Source organism: Oncorhynchus keta, chromosome 27 (genome assembly GCF_023373465.1).
Source record: "Oncorhynchus keta strain PuntledgeMale-10-30-2019 chromosome 27, Oket_V2, whole genome shotgun sequence".
NCBI classification, from domain to species: domain Eukaryota; kingdom Metazoa; phylum Chordata; class Actinopteri; order Salmoniformes; family Salmonidae; genus Oncorhynchus; species Oncorhynchus keta.
In genome coordinates, this window is record NC_068447.1 from 36,780,588 (window position 1) to 36,805,556 (window position 24,969).

Genomic DNA, 24,969 nt, shown 5'->3' on the forward strand with positions numbered 1-24,969 from the left:
CACAGCCCCACCTGGCCCAATGACCTCTGGCTGGACTCAGGTGCCAGCAGCCAACAGAGTAGTGTTTCATAATCCACTGATCCACTGCTACATGAGACAGGGTTTAGCTGTTTACCACTGGGCCATCTAATCAGAACAATCTGTCACTTTAGTAGAATGATTCGCTCGGTCTCTCTCTCCATCTGTCTCTGTCCGTCTGTCTAATTGTATGATTCACATTTAAACCATTCTACAGTAGTTTGATAACTGTATTTAACTGACCTAAAAGATGAATTTCCAGTTCCCACATGTACTGTACATGTATGTATATTTAGGATAATTAACTATATTTTGGATAACTGTGGATGCATTTGGTTACTGAAAAGCACACATTGAAAGAATGAATTGGTCATAGAAGGTAAACACATTGCTCTTTATTTTCTCAACAACAACATAATGAAAGTCTTTGTTCTTTTTTTCTGCAGTGACCAGCAACAGTCTGGAAAGACCCGTTTAAGGCTTTGATTCTGGTATGTGTGTTTGAGGTACAGCCCAGCCAAACCAGTATGGTTTGATGGATGAATCCAGACCAGAACACTGTATAAGTTAAGCCGTGGTGTTATACACAGACTCAACAGATAGCACCAACATGGAGCCGTGGCTTCATAGTTCTGTGGCTATGTGGAGATACTGTATTCATCTGCGTGCTAACAGGAGAATTGAGTTAACTGGACAGCATCTTTCTACAACACAATATCATATGAACCCCAATGTACAACATACACATGTGCACCCGCTCCTCACATAAAATTGCTCCCAGTTTCAGCCTCTCAGCCACATGGTTCTGTCTTCTTCTTCTGGATTTGAAGTTAATACGCTCAATTGTTAGTGCTAGACAGATAGAACACTTATTTATGGAGCAATGACAACCTAGATACACACAAAGCACATACTGTATCATCATCATGAAGATTGAGAGAAATCTAAACTATTTTATACATGGCATCCGGAGTCCAGACAAGTTAGACATAATATAGCAATCCATGGTGCAGCAATCCTGCACATTCTGTATCCAGCCTACTTTCTATTTGTTTTACTACACGAATGTTGTTGTAATACCACACCAACTGTAGAAAACATAGTGTACTGAACATTCATCTCAATCCATTTTTTCAAGTTCCCTTGCTCTTTAGAAATCGTCCTATGGATTTTAGACAACTTATTAAGGCTTTGAGATTACTTAAACATGCATAAATAGCTATGACAAATCACACACAGCAGTAAGATATTCCATTGTCATCTTCAGGTCAAAATGTCCTGTTCCAGTAGCTCAGATAGATGGATATGTATTAAGCATACCCATGTGACTTATTTACTGTTATGGTATATTATCATCATAAATTAACAGAAATATTGTCATAGGTATTCATAAGGTTTAGGTATTGTCTCTAATGGTATTTGTCTTGGCTTGAGAGGACATTACTTTGAAGCACGTTCATTGAGGATGGTTTCTCTCTGATTGACAGCTAGCCACAAAGCCCAGCTCCTCTTTATGTGTCCCTCTGCATGTTCACTGATCCCTAACCTCTGACCCCTGGCCCATACCCCTCCCTGTACCATCCCCCTAACCTGAGAAATTATACTGACACCAATATACACACCTCACCTAGTCACCTACTTAAGCCACATTAGACATTGTGTATCTGTCCCAGACCTTTGATGTGAAAACATTTGGACACACTCCACCTCTCCATGTCAGATGCTTCACAACACCGACGGGCGACAGAGCAGAACTGGAGAAGAACTGATCCTCAGAGGGAGTTAGTCAGCTGTGTGCCACTGTGGGGCCTTACCGGCTGGCTGGAAGCCAGTTGAGTAACAGCACTCTCTGCGGTTCACACCGTGGTCTCATACTCCATCACCTCTGTGGGAGAGCCTAGACAGCGGTACTGGATCCTTGGTGTGACCGGAGCAGCACCTTCGAGCACCAGGATGGTTTTGCGCAGCCGGCGGTCGATGAAGTGGGCATCCCAGGCAGGGTACTTCTTCCTGGGCAAGTCAATACGGATGACTGGCCCCTCTGTACTAGGGGCAAGGGGTGGGAGAGTAGCCTTGACTCCTCTTTTAAGTGTTCGTACCAGAAACACGTCTGAATTAGCCCCTCCCATCTGCTCACGGTCTCCCCCTTTAGTCCTCTGCAGGGTCCTGGGGGGGCTGGCCACTACATCTGGAGGGAGAGAGGAAGCTGGGGAAAGGCAGGACTCCACTGCTATCTCCTCCGGCACCCCCCATCCCCACCCTGAGATAGGACCGTCAGGGTGCAGCAGGCAGTAGTATACAAACATAAAGAAGGTGCCCAGAGCGTAGCTACTGGCCACCATACACACTGTGAGCAGGGCATTGAAGTCTGACGTCTGTGGGGCGCGGTACAGATACCAGAATGTGGTGAGTGCCACGTTCTCAATAAATACAACCACACTGTAGACGAGCATACGGCAGCGTGTGCGCCCCTCCCTCACGCTAAACCAACAGAAAACATACACAATGCCGACCACCATGTTATAGATGATCTCCTCCCATTTGGACATGCAGAAGTCTGTTTCGCCTTGAATGATCCAGAATGTCATGATGCACCAATGGGCCACAATGAAGATACCAAAGTAGAGCTGGAATATGGAGGCGAACAGGGCAAAGGCCATCGTACGGGCTCCGATGGTAAACAGGTGCCACAGGATTTGCACAATGACAGCCTTGTAGGACATGGGCAGCTTGTCGTCCCGAGAGTCCCTCAGAACCTTCTGGTAGGAGGCGATCATCCAGGACAGGGACACCAGCGAGGCAGAGGCTGAGAGGCCTGGAGAGAGAGATAGAGGCAGGGAGAGACAGGAGGCAGGCAGAAAGAGAGAGAGACAGGAAAGAAAAGTAGAGGTTTAGCAGTGTAAAAGGGTCTGGCAGTCATGAGATTAAAAGAACTCGCTGCTGAGCTGAGTGTCATGTGAAGCAGAACGCTCCTTTGTAGTCTAAGGAATGCTTCAGGCCGGGGAAACATTCCTACAATCCAGACCAGTATGCCAGAATTTGTGTCAGCTTTCACCCATCTTGGTGTAGGCATTTTTAAATGAAGGATGTTGTGGATTGAAAATCTGGCAGTTCTGACTGAGTGATGTCACATTTGGGGGAGTTTCAGAGGGTGATGTCACTAGTGAGTGATTATTAAGGTATAGGCACAAGCAATATAAATGGGTTTGGGTATAGAATGTGTCGAGATACTGGATAGTTTGAGATGGTGATTAGTACGGTAAAGGACCTGTCAATGTCAAGGATAGGCCATCACAGTGGATTGAATTGGGGAGTTTGAGATGTTCATGCCACTAGTAATTATTAATGTTCAGGACAGTATTTGTGTTCAGAACGTGACTCACCCTGCAGCGGGAGGACCTGACTGGCCTGGACCATGATGCTTAGCTGCAGGACCAGCTGGGGGGCGCTCTTCAGGAAGGACTCCAGCAGGCGCAGCATGCTGATATCAGCGCTCTCAAACATCATGCGCCAGTAGAAATGACGGCGCTCATGGTCCCCACGCCAGCGACTCTGCACCCCCAAGTACAAGGCATGGACATACCTGTGGAACATCAGACAGGAAGAGGGAGGTGGGGGGATAGGGACAGAGAGGGAAGGGCATGAGTATGATATTGGAATAATGTCAAAAAAAAATTGCGAGAGAAGAATCCCCAGCTCTCAAGAAACACTCCATATCAATCTGTTTTATCCACATGACAGCACCATTCCAAGACAGATGGCTCATTGCAGCCTTAGTCCAGCCTCATTCTAGCAACTGAACTTCCAACTCTCCAGACAGCCTGGGAGCTGTCACTCCATCCAGACAGAAAAACGGGTAATTGTTTGTCTCTTGGTAGAGTGCCACTGAGCCTGAATCGGTCTGGTCACTTCATCCTGTCCTCTCCAGGCTACAGAAGTGATCGCTTTGACAATATAAAATGATACTTTCTCATTTGACATCAACCTCTGTAAATGGAGTGACTGTTTTTGTCATGCATCATTACCTCTGACTGATTGTGTGAAAGAGAAAAGTGTCTCTGTGATGGAGGAACAGGAAGTAAATGTGGCTTGGTGATGGCGAGAGGGTGGATGGGACAAAACAGAGCCCTGTCCTATAGTATCTCAATGAGCCCAGTGAACCAGGAGGGAGTTAGTATAACCCTTTCTGTTCTGGTTTCCTCTGCCTGGGGATGTCATATACACACAGCACACACATAAATGCATGCTTTTCTTTCCCAATGATGATTATTCTCATTCAAAGTGATCCAAAAGCATCCTGTCATGCCACTCCCATCTAATATCATCCAAGCTGATTTAAATATAATGACAACATGCTTTGCTGACCCCAGAACAGCATCACTAGCCTTTACTCGCCTCTATCCCAGTGCATCTGTCTGTCTGTCTGTCTGTCTGTCTGTCTGTCTGTCTGTCTGTCTGTCTGTCTGTCTGTCTGTCTGTCTGTCTGTCTGTCTGTCTGTCTGTCTGTCTGTCTGTCTGTCTGTCTGTCTGTCTGTCTGTCTGTCTGTCTGTCTGTCTGTCTGTCTGTCTGTCTGTCTGTCTGTCTGTCTGTCTGTCTGTCTGTCTGTCTGTCTGTCTGTCTGTCTGTCTGTCTGTCTGTCTGTCTGTCTGTCTGTCTGTCTGTCTGTCTGTCTGTCTGTCTGTCTGTGTATCAGTGACAGTTAATTCCAGAGTTAACACCTGAGGGTAAAACACTCAATGGTAATCCTCTTTAATGTGCAGACACGCCAGTCCAAGACCAGCAGCATGGAACAGAGCACACACAACAGCTTTAATGGCATTACAGCTAATACCACTTTGCCTCAAGAGATTTTCAATAGACTCCTCAGATGGGACTGTACCGTGTCTCAATCTATACCAGGAAATAAAGAATATGTCAATCCTGCCCATGGAGTAATCTAAAATCAAATCAAATTGTATTTATCACATGCACTGAATTCAACTGGTGTAGACTTTACAGTGAAACACTTGCTTACAAACCTTTCCCAATGATGCAGAGTTTAAAGATACAGATGCAGTGAAAAAGAGCAGAAAACTGATTTTGCAAAGAAAGAACTGATGGTGTGGTTGTCTATTCAAACAGTGTTTCTACAGTAGATCATGTGCCAGCAGACTCATTCAAGTGACAGTGAATTGACCTGAAGGTCGATCCCTCACATGTAATTGACATACAGTTGCCGAGCTATGTAAACTTACTTTCTGTCCCAGGGGAACAATGATAGAGAGAGAAAGAGAGAGAGAGAGGGTGGGGGATAGAAGGACATAGATAATTAATTATTTGCCTCTGAGGTCCATATCACTGGCTGCTGTGAATACTATTAGCCTACCAATCTTCTCACTACAGTTCAAGGCAACAGCTAGAGCCTGTCAAAACCAATCATCACAGACTATGGCTGATTCCAAGACTACTACTTCTGTATCTGTGGCTGATTCTGAAGACTACTGTATCTGTGGCTGAGTAGACCTACCGAGCAATATATCTGCACTGTGAAATGCAATGAGGCTAAGATATATTTGTTACATCCTCCTAACATGTCTAGCCTATTTTTCACAATCATTTTGGCATGCATGGCATAGATAGAAAATCCATAACATAGGAAAACCATGTCCTGAAATCCTAACACTCCCCATCTCACAGATGATCCGACACTTTCACACTCAAACGATGGAAGAAAGACAAATGGGATGTGTGTGTTCATAAAGCGAATGGTGTGGATGAGTAGACGATTTTCCCCGGGAGATTATTGACCTAGAAGCTCGTGAGGGGGGAGGAGCCTACAACTCCCTAACCTCGTTACCAGACGTCAAAGAAAGCGATACAAAAGACATATCGACTTTGTGAATAGAGTAGCCTTCTCTGGGCGAGTTTAGTTTAGGAGGGAAAAGGCTGACATTAGGAGATGTTTTAACAATAATGTTTCAAATTGAGCTGTTACAACAAACCCAAACATAGTAGCCTAGTAGGGATATAATAATGTTTTGATCACCATCTAAGCAGAACCCCGTCTCTCTCTCTCACACACACACACACACACACACACACACACACACACACACACACACACACACACACACACACACACACACACACACACACACACACACACACACACACACACACACACACACACACACACGTTCAAGCCAGGACAGTATCCGTGTATGAGTGATCTTACCTCCAGACCTGTGCTAGCTGAAATATATGGATGAAGCATTGAAAGAGCCACATAAAGGCTCTGCAGCAGCCCCGGGCGCCTCCCATAGTGCCGGTCGTAGGCAATGCCCCGACCGCAGCATCGCGGCCAGCGCCCCCTTGCTCGCTGTCCTTGGTGCTGAAATGGCTCTTCGCTCCGGATGCTGCGACCACGGCAGCTGCGGCTGTGCTACTGTCGTTGGTATCCGAATAATCATAGGCGAACCACCTAAAACTCAACACCTGAACCACCACAGATGGAACTATCACGAAGACCAGTGTCAATGCAAACCACCAGTAGTTCCGCCTGAGGTAGTAGTCCGCGGCCAGCCACAGGTCTGAGGCCCCGTCCGAAAAGAACACCAAAAGTGCACATATCGTCCAGCTACAGTCGAGGAGCGAGTAGCGCTTCCTAGCAGGTTGGCACTGAGGCGAGCGTTGAGCTGAACCGGACAGGCACTCGGGCGGGATGTCATTTCGCAACGAGACGGGTGCACCATCAGATTTAGCGGCCATGTTTGTTTTAGAGAAGAGAGTGGGCAAGGGAGATGAGAAAATGATGGAAGGGGGGAGGGGTCGCGTATATGTATGAATGTCTGAGTGTGTGGGGGAGAAAGGGAGGGAGGAAAGGCGAGGGGAGGTGGGAAAGCGAAAACGATATTTCATAATAAATCCTGACGAAAAATGTGATTTATTTAGCTCTACCATATGATAGAAAATTAACAGTAAAATGTTAGCACGCTAGATCATCATACGATTAATGATTGTGCGGTTTTCTTTAAGAATGCATTTGCACTGGCAGGAGGAGCCATGATGAAACAGTTGGACGTTTCATCGGTGCTGAAACGAACTGTGCTGAGATGGCCGTTTTGACAACACAGCACACGGATCATCAACTAGATTCAGCCCCGGGCCGATTTTATGTTGAGCGGATGGTCAGGGGCCCGGAACATAATTACAAATAATTTGTAGACTGCATATGTAATGTTTAGTTTGACTAAAATATAATAATTTCAAGCCTTGCTTATATTTGTACACGATCACCTGTCTCTCTATTATGAGTGGGAATGATCGGGAATAATTAAAATCACTTGGAGCTGAGTTCCTGGTGTTTTTACTGTCTTTTATGTCCAACAATGACCATTGAAAAAAAATGTGTGGGGGGGCTCAGAAAACTTGGGAGGCGAAATGAAATCACCAGTGCCCCGCCAGGTGGGGAAACCTAACTTAGCAGATGTTAAAATGTCATTTTGCAAGTGCATTCAGTACTTTGCTTTATATGAGTAGGCCTAATTTGCTGTAAAGGAGATTGTTGCTCCTCTGTGTAGTTAAGGCCAACATGATCCATGTGCCACAAAGATACTGTACTGGAAACATGTCTTAATAGATTACTTATTAAATACCAAGAAAGGCATACTATGATGGTGTGACACACATAGGCCTGTCAAACCTGTCTGAAAGCAGGCCCCTATTTAATGATGTATATTTTTAAATGTAACCTTTAATTAACTAGGCAAGTCAGTTAAGAACAAATTCTTAATTACAATGAAGACCTACCCCGGCCTAACCCGGACGACGCTGGACCAATTGTGCGCCACCCTATGGGGGACTCCCAATCACGGCCTGATGTGATACAGCCTGGATTCAAACCAGGGACTGTAGCGCATTAGACCACTGCACCACTCGGGAGCCCATGTCTCCTGGTACAGTCTGTAATTATACTGACACCTACTGGTGGCAGGGACGGACTTAGTGATTTGGAGGCCCCAGGCAGAGGCCAGGCAGAGGTGGCTTTCCAATTCACCCTCTGAATGGCACACCATGTCTCAATTGGTTCAAGGCTTAAAAATCCTTCTTTAAGCTGTCTCCCCCACTTCATCTACACTGATTGAAGTGAATTTATCAGGTGACATCAATAAGGGATTTTATCTGTCACATGGATTCACCTAGTCAGTCTATGTCAAGGAAAGAGTAAGCGTTCCTAAAGTTTTGTGCACTCAGTGTATGTATCCCAAGTATATGATGCTGTACATGTCCTCTGCTTCGACAACAATGGCATGTGTAATTTTTCTGTTCAAATGAAATCTTTATTTTTCTTTTCTCTGCCCCGCTCTGAAAGCGTCTCATTGCTGCAACCTAATTTCAATCAAATACACGCAAACTCTTCAGGGTAGAATAGTATATTATTATAAACCAGTCCGTGGGTGATTCAATCGCAGACGGACATCAGGATATGCTGTGTCTCTTTTTACTGAGACATGGCTTACGTACACTTGATTCTTCTATTCCGTAAATCAGGGTGAGAGGCATGTTTTCTCAAACAATTCCTGGTGTATCAAAGTTAAAAACATTGCAACTGCTGTTCGCCCAGACTGGAGTTTCTTGATGTTAAAATGCAGAACCCACTATATGCAGAGGGAATGAATGTGTTATTATCATAACTGTGTACATACCGCTAGAAGCAAACACCAAGGCGGCACTCAATGAACTTCAAGGCTAGGCACACTGGATCCACTCCAATTTGCCTACATACCCCAACCAAAAACCTTGGATAAACGGAGATATCTGTACAATGTTGAAAGCCCGTACTTCAGCATTTAATGTCAGCAGAATCAATCCCAATGATTCTTATTGGCTCCACATCCAAATCACACATCTGCACAAGAGAAACACCTATGTGAGAATGCTGTTCATTGACTACAGTTCAGCATTCAACACTATTGTTGCCAAGCCCTGGGTCTGGACACATCCCTCTGCAACTGGATCCTGAACTTCTGAACGGGCAGACCACAGGCTGTGAGGATTGTGAACACTCTTAACACAGAGTCCTCCCAGGGGTGTGTCCTAAGTCCTCTACTCCCTATTCACCCATGACTGTGTGGCTTTGCACGACACCAACCCCATCATCAAGTTTGCTGATGACACAACGGTTGTAGGCCTGTTAACCAACAACGAGTCAGCCTATAGCGAGGAGGTAAGAGAACTGGCATTGTTGAATCATGACAACAACCTTTCCCTCAACATCAGCAAACCAAGGAGTTGATAGTTGATTTCAGAAAGCCGAGGAGGGAACATGCCCCATTCCACATCCCCGGGACTGCAGCAGAGTCACAAGTTCCTCGGAGTCCACATCACAGAGAACTTGTCATGGACCAACACCACCACCACTCACCAAGAAGGCACAGCAGCGTCTCTACTTCCTAAGGCCACTGAAGAAATTTGGCATATCGCCCCAGGTCAATCAATCAATCAAATGTATTTATAAAGCCCTTCTTACATCAGCTGATGTCACAAAGTGCTGTACAGAAACCCAGCCTAAAACCCCAAACAGCAAGCAATGCAAGTGTAGAAGCACAGTCTTCCGCAAATACTACTGCTGCACAATCAAGAGCATCCTGACTGTCTGGTATGAGAATTGCTCCATCAATGTTGATGTCCTAATAAAACTTTAAACTTGTTTCTACTATTTTGAGAAAATATCAGTTTAATGTGAAATATATACATGGACAAAAAAAGTGATCCATTCTGAATAATTATTCAGCTGATTGGATTAATTTACTTCTTTGGAGGCCTTTTTTGTCAACAATGTGGCCTCATTAACCTGGGCACAGTGGCCAGGTTAAACACCCTTCCTCCCCATTTCCTTTGCAGCTTCCCACAGATTTAGCTGCTTTTGAAGTGAGAATAAGAGTGCCAAGCTGAGCAGCCCACGACAGAGGGTCGTTTGTTTGGGGGGGTTGTATTTGATAACGTTTAATGAAAAAGTATGGATTTCTGCTAACAAAGGCATTCAACCACAGAGGACAAACATAGGTACAAGGTAAGCATTTCATAATTAAACATTTTTGAAGTATTGAGCTTGGGCGAATTTATGTAGTCGGAGCTGAATTCCACAAAGCCTGGTCTCTGCTCAACCCCATTGGTGGAGTTCATCAGTAACTTCCTTCACCATGGAGTTGAGTTTAGTCAGCTCGGTCTGACATTCGTGACACAGCCGCGGAAGCAAACCCTGTTGCCCTTGCAGAACAATAACAGGTGACCTGTCTGCCTTTCCGCTCAGCAAGCCTGGCACACAACCCTGCACCTGCTTGGGGGGTTCCTCATAAGCCAAGTAGTAGGCCTTTTGCTGTGGCCACGTCTCATGAAGAGCCACTGCTGTTGCATTTCTCAAATTCCTGCATGTGAACATCTCGAGCTTGTCTGCTGCATCGGTCATTTTCTAGGATAAGTTATCAGGCTTTTAAATCTTATCATTTAAAAAAAGGAAACTCTAAATCAGGCTAAAAATAATGGGCCTGAATTAGACAGGATGAACTGTGACGATTGGAGGCAGCAGTTGGCGCATCAGTAACGATGCGACATGGCTGTATTTCAGAAAGGCGAGCTGTCTCATTCTAATTCTATGCCAACAATCATTTAATGTTCCCGCAAAACACTAGAGACTTGCAACAGGCAAAAATTCTTCACAACTATTGATTATCATCATGTATAGAGAAAATAAAATGCATTGACAAAAGATAATGAAAATGTGCATTTTTTATCATTCATAAAAGCTGGAAAATCATTTGCGACAAGGTAACAAGACACAATAGAGTTGGTTTAGTACAACATATTTTCAACCTCAAGACAGAAATCAAGTCTCCTTATTTCCCCTACTCTATAAAACACATTTCCCACAGCTTCATTATTCAAAAAAACAAAACAAGAATATATTATGGGAAAGACGAAAGCATTGCAGCTTCCCATATAAAACAAAGTCACTTAGTAAATATGTTATTTGATGAATACAACTTCTTAAAAGTAATAGGAGAAAGAAAACATGGAAGTTGATGCATTACTGTTGACACAATTACTGCAGATGGGTAAGGTAATGAAAAGGGCCAATATTTACCATGATTTATTTTGCAAACATTTTGAAATGAGCCAAATATATGAAAATATCTGCAAACAACCCAATTGTCCAAATCCACAATAAATTGCTTGGTAGTCTTCTATCTTTTAAATTGTAATTTATAAAACAGGGGAAAGGGAAAACTCTTCATCACAAGGCTGTCCCATTGACAAAATTAAAAAGAGAGAAAACGGTCTGGATTTCTTAACCATTACAAAGCAAAGAGTATCCATGAAGAATCCTCCATTATTAGAGTGGTGAAGTAGAGAATTACTTTTCTGCTATTGTCAAACATCTCCATTCGTTACTGAAAGGGCTTGAAATGCTGGCACGTTCCAACTGGGCACCAGTATTGTATTGCAGCTTCCTACAGGTAGAGACAGAGGACATGTTACTCCACAGGTACTTTTTTATTCCTTTTTTCAGTTTATTCTGACAGAAAACAAATATATCAATGCAGGTACATTAGCTGGTGCCATACTCATGGGACGATGATAACATTAGACACAGATTCCATATCACCCATTGGATCCCATCTTAGCCCACTCACTTCGCTCAGAGCTGCTGTAAGGGGGAGCTTCAGAGCAGTGTGCAATTTGACTTCTTTTCCTTCTTCCTTTCTATCGGTGTTTTCCTATTGATCTGTCTGACCAGGTCATAGAAAATCTAAAGCAGACCAAAGGAGCCAGTAGAGATACATCTGTTATAAGCCCCAGATAATCACACTTGTTTACTTGATGAGATGTATATTCTTATTGCAATTCTCGTCAACTCCGAGACGTAACATACATTCATTCAGTTCAGGTGACTGGAAATGAAAGCGGTGGGGCTTACCTCATTAACATTGATCTTTGATTTAGCTGAGGACTCTAGAAAGGCACAGTTGTTCCACTGTCTGGCCAGGTTCTGACCCTGCTCCTTGCCCACCACACGCTCATCCTCCAGGTCACACTTGTTGCCCACCAGGATCATGGGGACCTGATACAAAATAATGAGAAATAGATAGAAGACAATGAGAGACTATAGCTCTTTACCCTGTTGCTTTCCAAAGCAAAAATATAGGCCATATAAGTCTCCATAACGTGACAACAAATCAATAATGTACAAACTCTGCATGTGGCAGAAATAAGAGCTAAACTGAAACTGGCAAACATCTCTCATGACATTTCTACTTTGTTATTGCTTATGCTCTTCCAGCACAGAGAATACCCTATTGAGAGAACCTATGGCTCTCAGAGCAGTAGGATTACAAGATAAGAGCCAACTCCTTAATTTAAAACACCGTTAAAATTGCATATAAATCATAAACGTATCATAGATTTCATAGCAGCTGTAATAAATGCATTGACAACGAGGCCCAAGTGTTGGAAGCACGTCAATGGCAGTGACTGAGCCCTGATAAGCTACAATACTCACATCCTCAGTGTCCTTTACTCTCAGGATCTGTTCCCGAAGGTCCTGTAGATCATTAAATGTAGACTGCGCCGTGATGGAGTATACAAGAGCGAAGCCTTGACCGTTCTTCATGTACAAGTCCCTCATCGCTGTGAACTGCTCCTGTAGAACAGCAGAGGAAAGACTCCATGACATACGGGTCATATTTACTGTTAAAATCTGTCAATATGGCTAACATGGACACATTCTACCTACTGTTCCAGCTGTGTCAAGGATTTCAAGCATGCACTGCTGCCCATCCACTTCAACTTGCTGTGGGAAGGGAGGGAGTAACATTTAGTAGCATTTTGACATCAGTGGTGGCAATTGAAAAGTTGGTAACTATAGGGCAGCTTACCTTTCTGTAGGAGTCTTCTATTGTGGGGTCATATTTTTCCACAAAAATACCCTGTACAAATTGGACAGTCTGGAAGAGAAAAGGCAAGGAGAGAACATGAATGTAGAGAGTGACTCATACATTCTCCAAATCAAAACAGCCACTCAATCAGGGCTCTAAATTAAAAAATTTCATTGGTAGCACAACATGTGCTTCAAAAATAAGTCATATAGGCCCAATAAAGGCTGTACCTAAATCGTATTTTCTGGAAAACAAGACACCAGAAAATAAGGTTTTTTACTTGATTTAGATACAGCGTTCATTGGTCCTATATGACTTGTCAATATTTTTGAAGCACATGTTGTGCCCAGGAAACTAATCTGTTTCCAGGGTAAAACATCTGTTGATTATAAAAGTTCAAATGTGGATACAAATACCTGTCATTGAAATTACAAAGTCATTTGTGGAATATTAGGTTAGCTAACATTGTGGGGAAAAAAAAAATGTTTCCTAATGAGCTGCATAATGCGGTAACATGACTGAACAAGTTGTTAACGGCCCGCGACATGGTTTATGAATGGAAAATATGGCCCGCGACATGGTTTATGAATGGAAAATATGGCCCGCGACATGGTTTATGAATGGAAAATATGGCCCGCGACATGGTTTATGAATGGAAAATATGGCCCGCGATTGGTTTATGAATGGAAAATATGGCCCGCGACATGGTTTATGAATGGAAAATATGGCCCGCGACATGGTTTATGAATGGAAAATATGGCCCGCGACATGGTTTATGAATGGAAAATATGGCCCGCGACATGGTTTATGAATGGAAAATATGGCCCGCGACATGGTTTATGAATGGAAAATATGGCCCGCAACATGGTTTATGAATGGAAAATATGGCCCGCGACATGGTTTATGAATGGAAAATATGGCCCGCCAATAGAGACGCATCCAGCTGTAGCGCCAATGCGCAATAGAAGGAGGAAAAAAACGTAGTGCCGGTAATATGGTCACAACTTTTCAATGGTTTGGGCTACAGACGAGCTGTTTTTTTCTCTAGAGCAGCTTAATCATTACAACAATTATTATCTGGCAGATTTTTTGTTCTAGGTGCACTGGTGCTCCCAAATTGAAATTCCAAGTCACAGAGCAAAATATTTAGGGGCATATGCGACCAAAATGGTCACACTTTAAAGCCCTGCACTCAATGCACCCAGAATGACTCAAAACAGAAACCTTTACTACTAACCAGTGCAGATTTGCCTACACCTCCTGAGCCTAAAACCACTAGCTTGTATTCACGCATGGTGGGGTTACTTCACTCGACGGCACAAAAGTCTGCAAGAGATGAGACAAGAGAGAGAACATTGGTTAGGCCTACTTACGTCACTATTTATATCATGTTACACATTGCAGGCCACACATGAGGAGAAGCCAATAATTCCCTTCGGTTTTCATCAGCTCTAGACACCACATTGTGGGCGGTTCCCTTGGCCCGTCCATTATCTAACTACTTTAGTTATACATAGCCACGCCTAAACATAACTGCCTTGTCGCGGTAATCCCCTTTGACAATACATATTCAGAAACTGAAACTCCCCAAAAGAAGGATCTCTCTTTCTGACTCACTATCCAGGTACATCTGCCGACATGATAAGGCCTTCTTTTCAAAAGAAGGAAACAAATAGAGCCAAGATGACCCAGAGATTCATTTCCCCCTTATAAAATGACGCCCTATAACACTTGAGTGACAGTGAACTGATGCTAATTGTCAAACAGCTCAGTCTCTATGGAGACGGTAGGCAATAGCCATAGTGCCACAAATAGCTTCATCTAATTAGCATGCATAGGAGAAGGCCATGTGGGGTGAGGCGTCGCCGCCTCTATCAGCTTGGCAAGGTGAGAAGTAAGGCTTGTTAAAATAGCACAACATTATAAAAATAAAAAAACTCATCAGTTTTTATGACTTGATATTACAAAGCTATCCCGTAATCGTTTCCTGTTCGGTCTTGGAGCCAGCCATGGAAACGTGAGGCACCTGCCAAGAGAAACTTTTCTCTACAGAATATTATCCCCATGACACCTTTGGTATTGTTTTGTCTGTATTCCAACGGGACCACGTTGAAAATAAGTGGGATCGCTTCAACGTGTTGTCATTGTATCTTTTCTTCCAATAAATCAATGTCTCTTTATGTCCAATAGGAATTACTAACAGGCATAGGCGAAAACTCCTCCATGAGAAAATACATTGTATGTGCTGTGCAGAGAAACAATCCAAACCCACTATCATTATCTAGCTATGCAAACCTAACAAATTCCAAGCGGCAGCAGCATGAGAGTTGGGCGGTATGCGGGATGTTACAAAGGTCCATTCAATCCTCAGGCCATTGAGACACACCCCTTCCTCTGTGAAAATTATGTGCATATAGAAAAAACAGAACAGAGATCATAGTAAGAGAATTACAATTGCTCTTCTTAAATAATGACCAAACCAAGAAAGGACACTTCTGTGTTTGTTTCTGATATTAGCCCATTTTTAGAAGTAGAAGTTAAACCTACAGCTGCAATAAGAATACGAAACAAAGTGTGTGTCACAAAGGTTTCAGAAAGACATTTCACTTTTATCTGATGACCTTTAGTTGACTGATTACAGGTGAAACATCTGGAGTAGCGCTTAAGCAAATACAGTGAGCTCCAAAAGTATTGGGACAGTCACACATTTGTTGATGTTTTGGCTCTGTACTCTAGCAATTTGGATTTTAAATGATACAATGGACAATGAGGTTAAAGTGCAGACTGTCAGCTTTAATTTGAAGGTATTTTCATCCATATCAGGTGAACTGTTTAGAAATTGTACATAGTCCCCACATTTTAGGGGACCAAAAGTATTGGGATAAATTCACTTATACAGTGGGGAGAACAAGTATTTGAGAACCTGCAAAATCGGTAGTGTTTCCTACTTACAAAGCATGTAGAGGTCTGTAATTTTTATCATAGGTAACACTTCAACTGTGATAGACGGAATCTAAAACAAAAATCCAGTAAATCACATTGTATGATTTTTAAGTAATTAATTGGCATTTTATTGCATGGTATAAGTATTTGATCACCTACCAACCAGTAAGAATTCCAGCTCTCACAGACCTGTTCGTTTTTCTTTAAGAAGCCTTCCTGTTCTCCACTCATTACCTGTATTAACTGCACCTGTTTGAACTCGTTACCTGTATAAGAGACACCTGTCCACACAAGCAATCAAACAGACTCTAACCTCTCCACAATGGCCAAGACCATAGAGCTGTGTAAGGACATCAGGGATAAAATTGTAGACCTGCACTAGGCTGGGATGGGCTACAGGACAATAGGCAAGCAGCTTGGTGAGAAGGCAATAACTGTTGGCGCAATTATTAGAAAATGGAAGAAGCTCAAGATGACGGTCAATCACCCTCGGTCTGGGGCATCAATGATCATGAGGAAGGTGAGGGATCAGCCTAGAACTACATGGCAGGACCTGGTCAATGACCTGAAGAGAGCTGGGACCACAGTCTCAAAGAAACCCATTAGAAACACACAACGCCGTCATGGATTAAAATCCTGCAGCGCTCGCATGGTCTCCCTGCTCAAGCCAGCGCATGTCCAGGCCCGTCTGAAGTTTTCCAATGACCATCTGGATGATCCAGAGGAGGAATGGGAGATGGTCATTTGGTCTGATGAGACAAAAATAGAGCTTTTTGGTCTAAACTCCACTCGCCATGTTTGGAGGAAGAAGGATGAGTACAACCCCAAGAACACCATCCCAACCGTGAAGCATGGAGGTGGAAACATTCTTTGGGGATGCTTTTCTGCAAAGGGGACAGGACGACTGCACCGTATTGAGGGGAGGATGGATGGGGCCGTGTATCGCGAGATCTTGGCCAACAACCTCCTTCCCTCAGTAAGAGCATTGAAGATGGGTCGTGGCTGGGTCTTCAAGCATGACAACGACTCGAAACACACAGCCAGGGCAACTAAGGAGTGGCTCGGTAAGAAGCATCTCAAGGTCCTATAGTGGCCTAGCCAGTCTCCAGACCTGAACCCAATAGAAAATGTTTGGAGGGAGCTGAAAATCTGTATTGCCCAGCGACAGCCCCGAAACCTGAAGGATCTGGAGATCTGTATGGAGGAGTGGGCCAAAATCCCTGCTGCAGTGTGTGCAAACCTGGTCAAGAACTACAGGAAACGTATGATCTCTGTAATTGCAAACAAAGGTTTCTGTACCAAATATGAAGTTCTGCTTTTCTGATATGTCATGCAATAAAATGCTAATTAATTACTTAATCATACAATGTGATTTTCTGGATTTTTGTTTTAGATTCCGTCTCACAGTTGAAGTGTACCTATGATAAAAATTACAGACCTCTACATGCTTTGTAAGTAGGACAACCTGCAAAATCAGCAGTGTATCAAATACTTGTTCTCCCCACTGTATGTTTATTAAAGTAGTAAAAAGTTAAGTATTGGCCCCATATTCATAGAACGGAATGACTACATCAAGCTTGTGACTGAATTTGTTGGATGCATGTTCTGTTTGTTTTGGTTGTGTTTCAGATTATTTTGTGCCCAATAGAAACTAATGATAAATAATGTGTCATTTGAGTCACTTTTATTGTAAATAAGAATAGAATAGGTTTCTAAACACATCTACCTTCATGTGGATGCTACCATGATTACAGATAATCCTGAATGAATCGTGAATAAGTATGAAAGTTTGAGAAAGTTAGACGCACAAATATCATATACCCCCCCAATGCTAGCCTATCCTTTTATTGTAATGGTAAGAGTTTTGCATATCTTGGGGATATGCTATTTGTACATTAACTTTAACCTGTCTTCTCCCCTTCATCTACACTGATTGAAGTGGATTTAACAGGTGACATCAATAAGGGATTTTGTCATGGAAAGAGCAGGTGTTCCTAATGTTTTGTACACTCAGCGTATGTGAATTTGTCCCAATACATTCCCCTAAAAATGTTGGGGCTATGTACAAAATGCGCTGTAATTTCTCAACTTTTCACCTGATATAGGTACAGTGCCTTGTGAAAGTATTCTTGAACTTTGCGACCTTTTGCCACATTTCAGGTTTCAAACAAAGATATAAAACTGTATTTTTTTGTGAAGAATCAACAATAAGTGGGACACAATCATGAAGTGGAACGACATTGGATATTTCAAACTTTTTTAACAAATCAAAAACTGAAATTGGGGGTGCAAAATTATTCAGCCCCCTTAAGTTAATACTTTGTATAATATTATATATATATATATATATATATATATATATATATATATTTGTCTGCAATTTAACCTCAGTCATTGTAACATGTAAAATCTAAAGTGCTGAAGAACAGAGCCCAAATAACAACAGTTTCCCTGTCCCCAATACTTTAGTAGATCACTGCAAATGCCTGTAGAACTTCACATGATCAATGCCAATGTCAGTATTCCTGCAAAACACAGCTAATATGTTGAGTGTCTCCATGTTGACAGGAATTTGGCACATCCACCATGCCCACTGCACACCAGCACAGTGAGCACACTAGCCTCTTGATATGTTATAAGTCAGTGAGGGTTCAGAACCAGTATTCTCTTAACATAAGCCTACATGTTATTTTATGTTTTACTAATGCTCTGTGAGTGGTGCGTTCCCAGTCAGCATAGAATAGCCTAGTTTCTGCACTGAAACTCATTTTATAGCAAAAACACCCACTCTAAGGACATAACCTACTGTGCTCAAGGCTGGAAACGACAACTCCCCACTACATCTAGTGAGGGAAGGCTAGCAGTTCCCAGGACACACTGACATCTGTGGGCAGGTGTGGATGCTGTGTTGGGAGCCAAAGGAGCTAGGCTACTCCAAAGAATCCCCACAAAACTAGGAAAAAGACAGAAGAAATATATAAATTGCATTTAACTTTTTGTGAATAATCTTAGGCCTGCACTTTGACAGAGTTGGGAGTGGGACACACATTGCCAAACAGTAGGTGTACATTAGCCTGAATCATCTACTCATCGGTGAGTATGTTTACATGCACACTAATAATTCAATATTAAACTGATTATGACAGAATGCCGAGTATGGCGTTAGTCACGTAAACACCTTACTCTGCTTATCTTAATTGGAGTAATGTCATAATCGAGGTAATCATACGCCGATTAAAACACCTGGTTTTCTGAGCAATCTTTCAAATGATTAGGACATGGTAACAGCTTAATCATCGCTCCAGCTGGATATTTGATTTGCGCATTTGCCAGTGTGTGGTAGCGCAAGCATCCCTCTTATGTGCGAGTGAAGTGAGTTCTGAAAAACGGAACGTATGCATCATGTTATAAATATTTTTCACATACAAACTTTGTCAGAACTCAGAATCAAAAAGTCTTCTCAAAAATAAGTCAGTGGTAGAACGTTTATCTTGATTGGGTATTTCCTGCATTGATCAAAAGTCCCATCAGTAGCCGGATTTCATGTGTCCATGTAAACGGGACTATTACATTAACCTGACTATCCACAATAATCACATTATTGTGTGCATGCTACCGTGCTGTGTTGGGGAAGCTTCTCTGAAAATGGAGTTTACCAAGCTACCAATAACTTCACATTGGAAGGAGTTACACTAGACTAAAGCTACTCTTAAGAAAACTATAGTTTACCTAACTAAAGTTACTTTGATGAGGTAGTTCATCCAAACTACGTTGTGAAAATGTGTCATCAGTAAATCTGTATTGTCAGACTACAAATTGCAAGAACAAATCACTTTGGGGTCATATGTTAACAGAATGTTTAACGGATTAATGGAATTTAGCCTATTAATTAAACCCCAAAACAGCTTCAAGTGAGAATTAGGCAAGTCCGATACCGAAAAGGTACATTTTAAAAAGTTGTGTAGTTCCAGTAGTTAGCCTAGCTACACGACATAAAAGTAATTAACTACTGAAAACTGGACCTAGATTTTAATTTAGGTCAACTACCACCAAGCTACTGGAAAATGTAATGGATTACTAGCTAGTTGAACTACTGTACGTGTACACTGAATGTACAAAATATTAGGAACTCCTGCTCTTTCCATGACAGACTGACCAGGTGAATGCTATGATCCCTTATTGATGTCACTTGTTAAATTCACTTCAATTAGTGTAGAAGAAGGGGAGGAGACAGGTTAAAGAAGGATTTTTAAGCCTTGAGATGGATTGTGTGTGTGCCATTCAGAGGGTGAATGGGCAAGGCAAAATATGTATGTACTAGAGGTCGACCGATTAATTAGGGCCGATTTCAAGTTTTCATAACAATCGGAAATCTGTATTTTTGGACACCGATTTGGCAGTTTTTTTTTACACCTTTATTTATCCTTTATTTAACTAGGCAAGTCAGTTAAGAACACATTCTTATTTTCAATGACTGCCTACGAACGCTGGGTTAACTGCCTTGTTCAGGGGCAGAACGACAGATTTTTACCTTGTCAGCTCGGGGATTCAATCTTGCAACCTTTCAGTTACTAGTCCAACGCTCTAACCACCTGATTACATTGCACTCCACGAGGAGACTGCCTGTTACGCGAATGCAGTAAGAAGCCAAGGTAAGTTGCTAGCTAGCATTAAACTTATCTTATAAAAAACAATCAATCACTAGTTAAACTAGTAATAAAATCATGTGTAGTTATCTAGCATGTCCTGCGTTGCATATAATCGATGCGGTGCGTATTCACGAAAAAGGACTGTCTTGCTCCAATGTGTACCTAACCATAAACATCAATGGCTTTCTTAAAATCAATACACAAGTATATATTTTTAAACCTGCATATTTAGTTAATATTGCCTGCTAACCTGGCTCGTTGCGAACTCTGAAGACTATTTCTTCCGTACAAAGACAGCGAACTTCGCCAAACGGGGGATGATTTAACAAAAGCACATTTGCGAAAAAAGCACAATCGTTGCACGACTGTACCTAACCATAATCATCAATGCCTTTCTTAAAATCATTACACAGAAGTAAATATTTTTAAACCTGCATATTTTGCTAAAAGAAATCCAGGTCAGCAGGCAATATTAGCCAGGTGAAATTGTGTCACCTGGCTAGATTCTCTTGCGTTCATTGCGCGCAGAATCAGTGTATATGCAACAGTTTGGGCCTCCTAATTTGCCAGAATTTTATGTAATTATGACATAACATTGAAGGTTGTGCAATGTAACAGCAATATTTAGACTTATGGATGCCACCTGTTAGATAAAATACGGAACGGTTCCGTATTTCACTGAAAGAACAAATGTCTTGTTTTCGAGATGATAGTTTTCGGATTCGACCATACTAAGGCTCGTATTTCTGTGTGTTATTATGTTATAATTAAGTCTATGATTTGATATTTGATAGAGCAGTCTGACTGAGCGATGGTAAGCACCAGCAGGCTTGTAAGCATTCATTCAAACAGCACTTTCGTGCGTTTTGCCAGCAGCTCGTCGCTGTGCTTCAAGCATTGAGCTGTTTATGACTTCAAGCCTATCAACTCCCGAGATTAGGCTGGTGTAACCGATGTGAAATGGCTAGCTAGTTAGCGGGGTGCGCGCTAATAGCGTTTCAAACATCACTCGTTCTGAGACTTGGAGTGGTTCTTCCCCTTGCTCTGCAATGGACGCGGCTTTTGTGAAGTGATGGGTAACGCTGCTTCGAGGGTGGCTGTTGTCGATGTGTTCCTGGTTCGAGCCCAGGTAGGGGCGAGGAGAGGGGCGGAAGCTTTACTGTTACACTGGCAATTTTATTTATTTCACCTTTATTTAACCAGGTAGGCAAGTTGAGAACAAGTTCTCATTTACAATTGCGACCTGGCCAAGATAAAGCAAAGCAGTTCGACACATACAACGACACAGAGTTACACATGGAGTAAAACAAACATACAGTCAATAATACAGTATAAACAAGTCTATATATGATGTGAGCCAATGAGGTGAGATAAGGGAGGTAAAGGCAAAAAAGGCCATGGTGGCAAAGTAAATATAATATAGCAAGTAAAACACTGGAATGGTAGATTTGCAATGGAAGGCAATACTAAAGTGCCTATAAGAACATCCATTAGTCAAAGGTATATGAAATACAAATCGTATAAGAGAGAAATTGTCCTATAATAACTACAACCTAAAACTTCTTACCTGGGAATATTGAAGACTCCTGTTAAAAGGAGCCATCAGCTTTCATATGTTCTCATGTTCTGAGCAAGGAACTTAAATGTTACTTTTTTTACATGGCACATATTGCACTTTTACTTTCTTCTCCAACACTTTCTTTTTGCATTATTTAAACCAAATTGAACATGTTTCATTATTTATTTGAGACTAAATAGATTTTATTGATGTATTATATTAAGTTAAAATAGGTGTTCATTCAGTATTGTTGTAATTGTCATTATTACAAATACTTTTTTTATATATAATTTTTTTAAATATATATATATTTTTTAATCTGCTTTTTTTGGGGGGGTCCTCCAATAATCGGTATCGGCGTTGAAAAATCATAATTGGTCGACCTCTAGTATGTACTGTCTGTATAAATTGTCAAACGACCTAAAAAGAGTGACAAAAATATGAGCATACTTTACATTTCAAAGTCATCGAATTTTGAGTGTTCATTTAATGTTCAAAGCATTCTGAATTCATCTAACGTGGTCATAGGCCTAAGCCATGTCAAAATACATAGAATTAGCTTTAAAACAGCACAAGTACCTTCCCCAGACGCCCGTCTAGGTCAAATCACCTGTGCGTAACAGAAGGGGGCCACTAGAAGTTTGATCCAACCGTAATGAAGCCGGTAAAACAGTGTACAGTAAGTGTGTATTTTGCATTTGAGAATCGATTCACGTTTAGATGGAGTAATTTGGCAATGAAAATAACATGCAAGGACCTTAGTTGGACCTAAAGGAGCAACGGTACAGTTAGGTTCCTTTAAGAGTACATATTGGCCTACACTCTTAAACTTGACAGATATGGTCTAAAAATCCTGACTTGAATGCATACAAAAGGAACACCTGATGGGAAATTGCTTTTATTGCACATGGGTGTGCTCCTGAATGTCAAATCACGTGTCAAATCTTACATTCTCAAAAGACAACACCAGCCACCCTTACTTACATAAATAAAGGTTGCATTTAACAAACTAGTTAACTAGGCAAGCCAGTTAAGAACAAATTCGTATTTACAGCCTAGGAAAAGTGTTAACTGCCTTATCAGGGGCAGAACAACAGATTTTTACCTTGTCAGCTCTGGGATTTATCCAGCAACCTTTCAGTAACTGGGCCAACGCTCTAACCACTAGGCTACCTGCCGCCCCTCAATCTATCCATCTAGATCAGTCTTTCCCCAAATCTGCGGTCCTCGGGACCCCACGTTTTGATGTTTGCCCCAACACTACAATGCGGATTCAAATGATCAAAACTTCATGATTCGTTGATTATTTGAGTCAGCTGTGTAACGTTTCTACTGTACTTACGTCAAAAACCAGAACGTGCACCGAGTTTGGGAAACCCCGACTAGTTGGCTAACTAATAGGAAACATAACTTGCAACTAACTATGTGTCTGACATCACTTCGACAACAGAACGTTTCAGTGTAACGTTAAAACTCAGAGGAAGGGATCAGCTGTACCTAGCCAGTCAAGTTAGATGGCGAAGTTTGCTAGCTAAGCTAACGTCCCCCGGTCCGATTCAAAGTTATAGCTAACAACCAACGGTATGTAGCTAGGCGAGCTAACCGGGTAGTGCCTGGCTAAATTCTTTATAGTTAAGTAAATTAATGTTCAACTAGCCAACGCGGCTAGCTAACTAAGGCGTGTGAACCACTGGTGTGAACTAGCTACAGACAACTCCCTTCGGCTTGTTGTTTTAGCTAGCTGCTTCGCTAACGTTAGCCTCCCATAGACGTTCCATCCGGCCTGAACGTTAGCTGTCCTACCTGGCCATCCGACACGTTTCTAACATTTTCACGACCTATATACATGTTCGAGTATTGATTATCCCCAAAATGTTGCTATGACCAGAGATAATCGTTACTCACCGTGTTTTGTCTCCCCGCCACCTCACTGTAGCTGACTTCAATGAACCTCTGCAAACGTCAATTCCTAGCTAGCTAACCTCTCCCACCATAAATGGCAACGGACGGTGCACACTAGCAACTGTAGTTTCAAGGCAGCCTGACGATTCACAATGTTGTAGTCCATAAAACCATAATGGCTCATCTGAGTATCATGGCAACCATGCACTCACTGAAAGTGCAAATGTTATTAAATAAGATATTATAATTTTATTTCCATAGTCTTCGCGTTATAAACTTGAGGACTGACAAAAACTATAAAGTAGGCCTACTGCCATACAAAATCTGTTTGGATAATGTGGGCATGCAGAATACTGTAGTCGTGTATGCAATTATAAAGCATACTTTCCACTTGAAGTCCCAGAAATAAGCCATCTCAAACATATCAGAGGAAACAGTCAAACAGATGCAAGCCAAACACACAATAACACATCCTAGATCGGAATTAAATATTCTTATTAAATACTTTTTTCTTTACATAGTTGAATGTGCTGACAACAAAATCACACAAATATTATCAATGGAAATCAAATTTATCAACCCATGGAGGTCTGGATTTGGAGTCACACTCAAAATTAAAGTGGAAACCACACTACAGTCTGATCCAACTTTGATGTATAATAATAATATAATAATATATGCCATTTAGCAGACGCTTTTATCCAAAGCGACTTACAGTCATGTGTGCATACATTCTACGTATGGGTGGTCCCGGGGATCGAACCCACTACCCTGGCGTTACAAGCGCCATGCTCTACCAACTGAGCTACAGAAGGACCACGATGATGTAATGTCCTTAAAAAAGTCCAAATTAGGCTCGGTAGTGTGTGTGGCCTCCACGTGCCTGTATGACCTCCCTACAGCGCCTGGGCATGCTCCTGATGAGGTGGCGGATGGTCTCCTGAGGGATCTCCTCTCAGACCTGGACTAAAGCATCCGCCAACT

The 24,969-nt window shown here is 42.1% G+C and overlaps 2 protein-coding genes across 4 annotated transcripts; both read right to left on the minus strand.

Moving 5' to 3' along the window:
* Nucleotides 1-1,103: 1,103 nt before the first annotated feature.
* Nucleotides 1,104-7,288, minus strand: LOC118359920 (XK-related protein 7-like). Its single transcript, XM_035738841.2, has 3 exons — nucleotides 6,234-7,288; nucleotides 3,402-3,601; nucleotides 1,104-2,833 (listed from the first exon to the last, which is right to left on the minus strand). The coding sequence occupies exons 1-3, from the start codon at nucleotides 6,956-6,958 to the stop codon at nucleotides 1,875-1,877; spliced, it is 1,884 nt and encodes a 627-aa protein (XP_035594734.2). The 5' UTR covers nucleotides 6,959-7,288; the 3' UTR covers nucleotides 1,104-1,874.
* Nucleotides 7,289-10,768: 3,480 nt separating this feature from the next.
* LOC118359921 (ras-related protein Rap-1b) lies at nucleotides 10,769-24,154 on the minus strand. Of its 3 annotated transcripts, XM_035738844.1 has the most exons (10): nucleotides 23,989-24,143; nucleotides 18,683-18,829; nucleotides 15,229-15,327; nucleotides 14,171-14,259; nucleotides 12,934-13,002; nucleotides 12,792-12,848; nucleotides 12,558-12,698; nucleotides 11,976-12,119; nucleotides 11,692-11,807; nucleotides 10,769-11,508 (listed from the first exon to the last, which is right to left on the minus strand). In XM_035738844.1, exons 4-9 carry the CDS (start codon nucleotides 14,225-14,227, stop codon nucleotides 11,721-11,723), a joined length of 555 nt encoding a protein of 184 aa, XP_035594737.1. In that variant the 5' UTR covers nucleotides 14,228-14,259; nucleotides 15,229-15,327; nucleotides 18,683-18,829; nucleotides 23,989-24,143; the 3' UTR covers nucleotides 10,769-11,508; nucleotides 11,692-11,720. The 3 variants fall into 3 exon arrangements, with proteins under 3 accessions (XP_035594737.1, XP_035594736.1, XP_035594735.1); XM_035738843.1 differs by lacking the exon at nucleotides 15,229-15,327; XM_035738842.2 differs by lacking the exons at nucleotides 15,229-15,327; nucleotides 18,683-18,829 and having other exon boundaries at nucleotides 23,989-24,154.
* Nucleotides 24,155-24,969: the final 815 nt, after the last annotated feature.

What these genes read in the sequence shown, in the direction of transcription:
- LOC118359920 (XM_035738841.2), bottom strand. Translation starts at nt 6,958, where the DNA reads ATGGTAGAGCTAAATAAATCACATTTTTCGTCAGGATTTATTATGAAA. An exon ending in CAGCTAGCACAGGTCTGGAG is followed by an intron (nt 3,602 to 6,233) that starts GTAAGATCACTC and finishes GATGTTCCACAG; the next exon opens with GTATGTCCATGCCTTGTACT. An exon ending in TCAGGTCCTCCCGCTGCAGG is followed by an intron (nt 2,834 to 3,401) that starts GTGAGTCACGTT and finishes CTCTCTCTCCAG; the next exon opens with GCCTCTCAGCCTCTGCCTCG.
- LOC118359921 (XM_035738842.2), bottom strand. Translation starts at nt 14,227, where the DNA reads ATGCGTGAATACAAGCTAGTGGTTTTAGGCTCAGGAGGTGTAGGCAAA. An exon ending in TAGAAGACTCCTACAGAAAG is followed by an intron (nt 12,849 to 12,933) that starts GTAAGCTGCCCT and finishes CCCTTCCCACAG; the next exon opens with CAAGTTGAAGTGGATGGGCA. An exon ending in GAGTAAAGGACACTGAGGAT is followed by an intron (nt 12,120 to 12,557) that starts GTGAGTATTGTA and finishes ATTTTGTATCAG; the next exon opens with GTCCCCATGATCCTGGTGGG.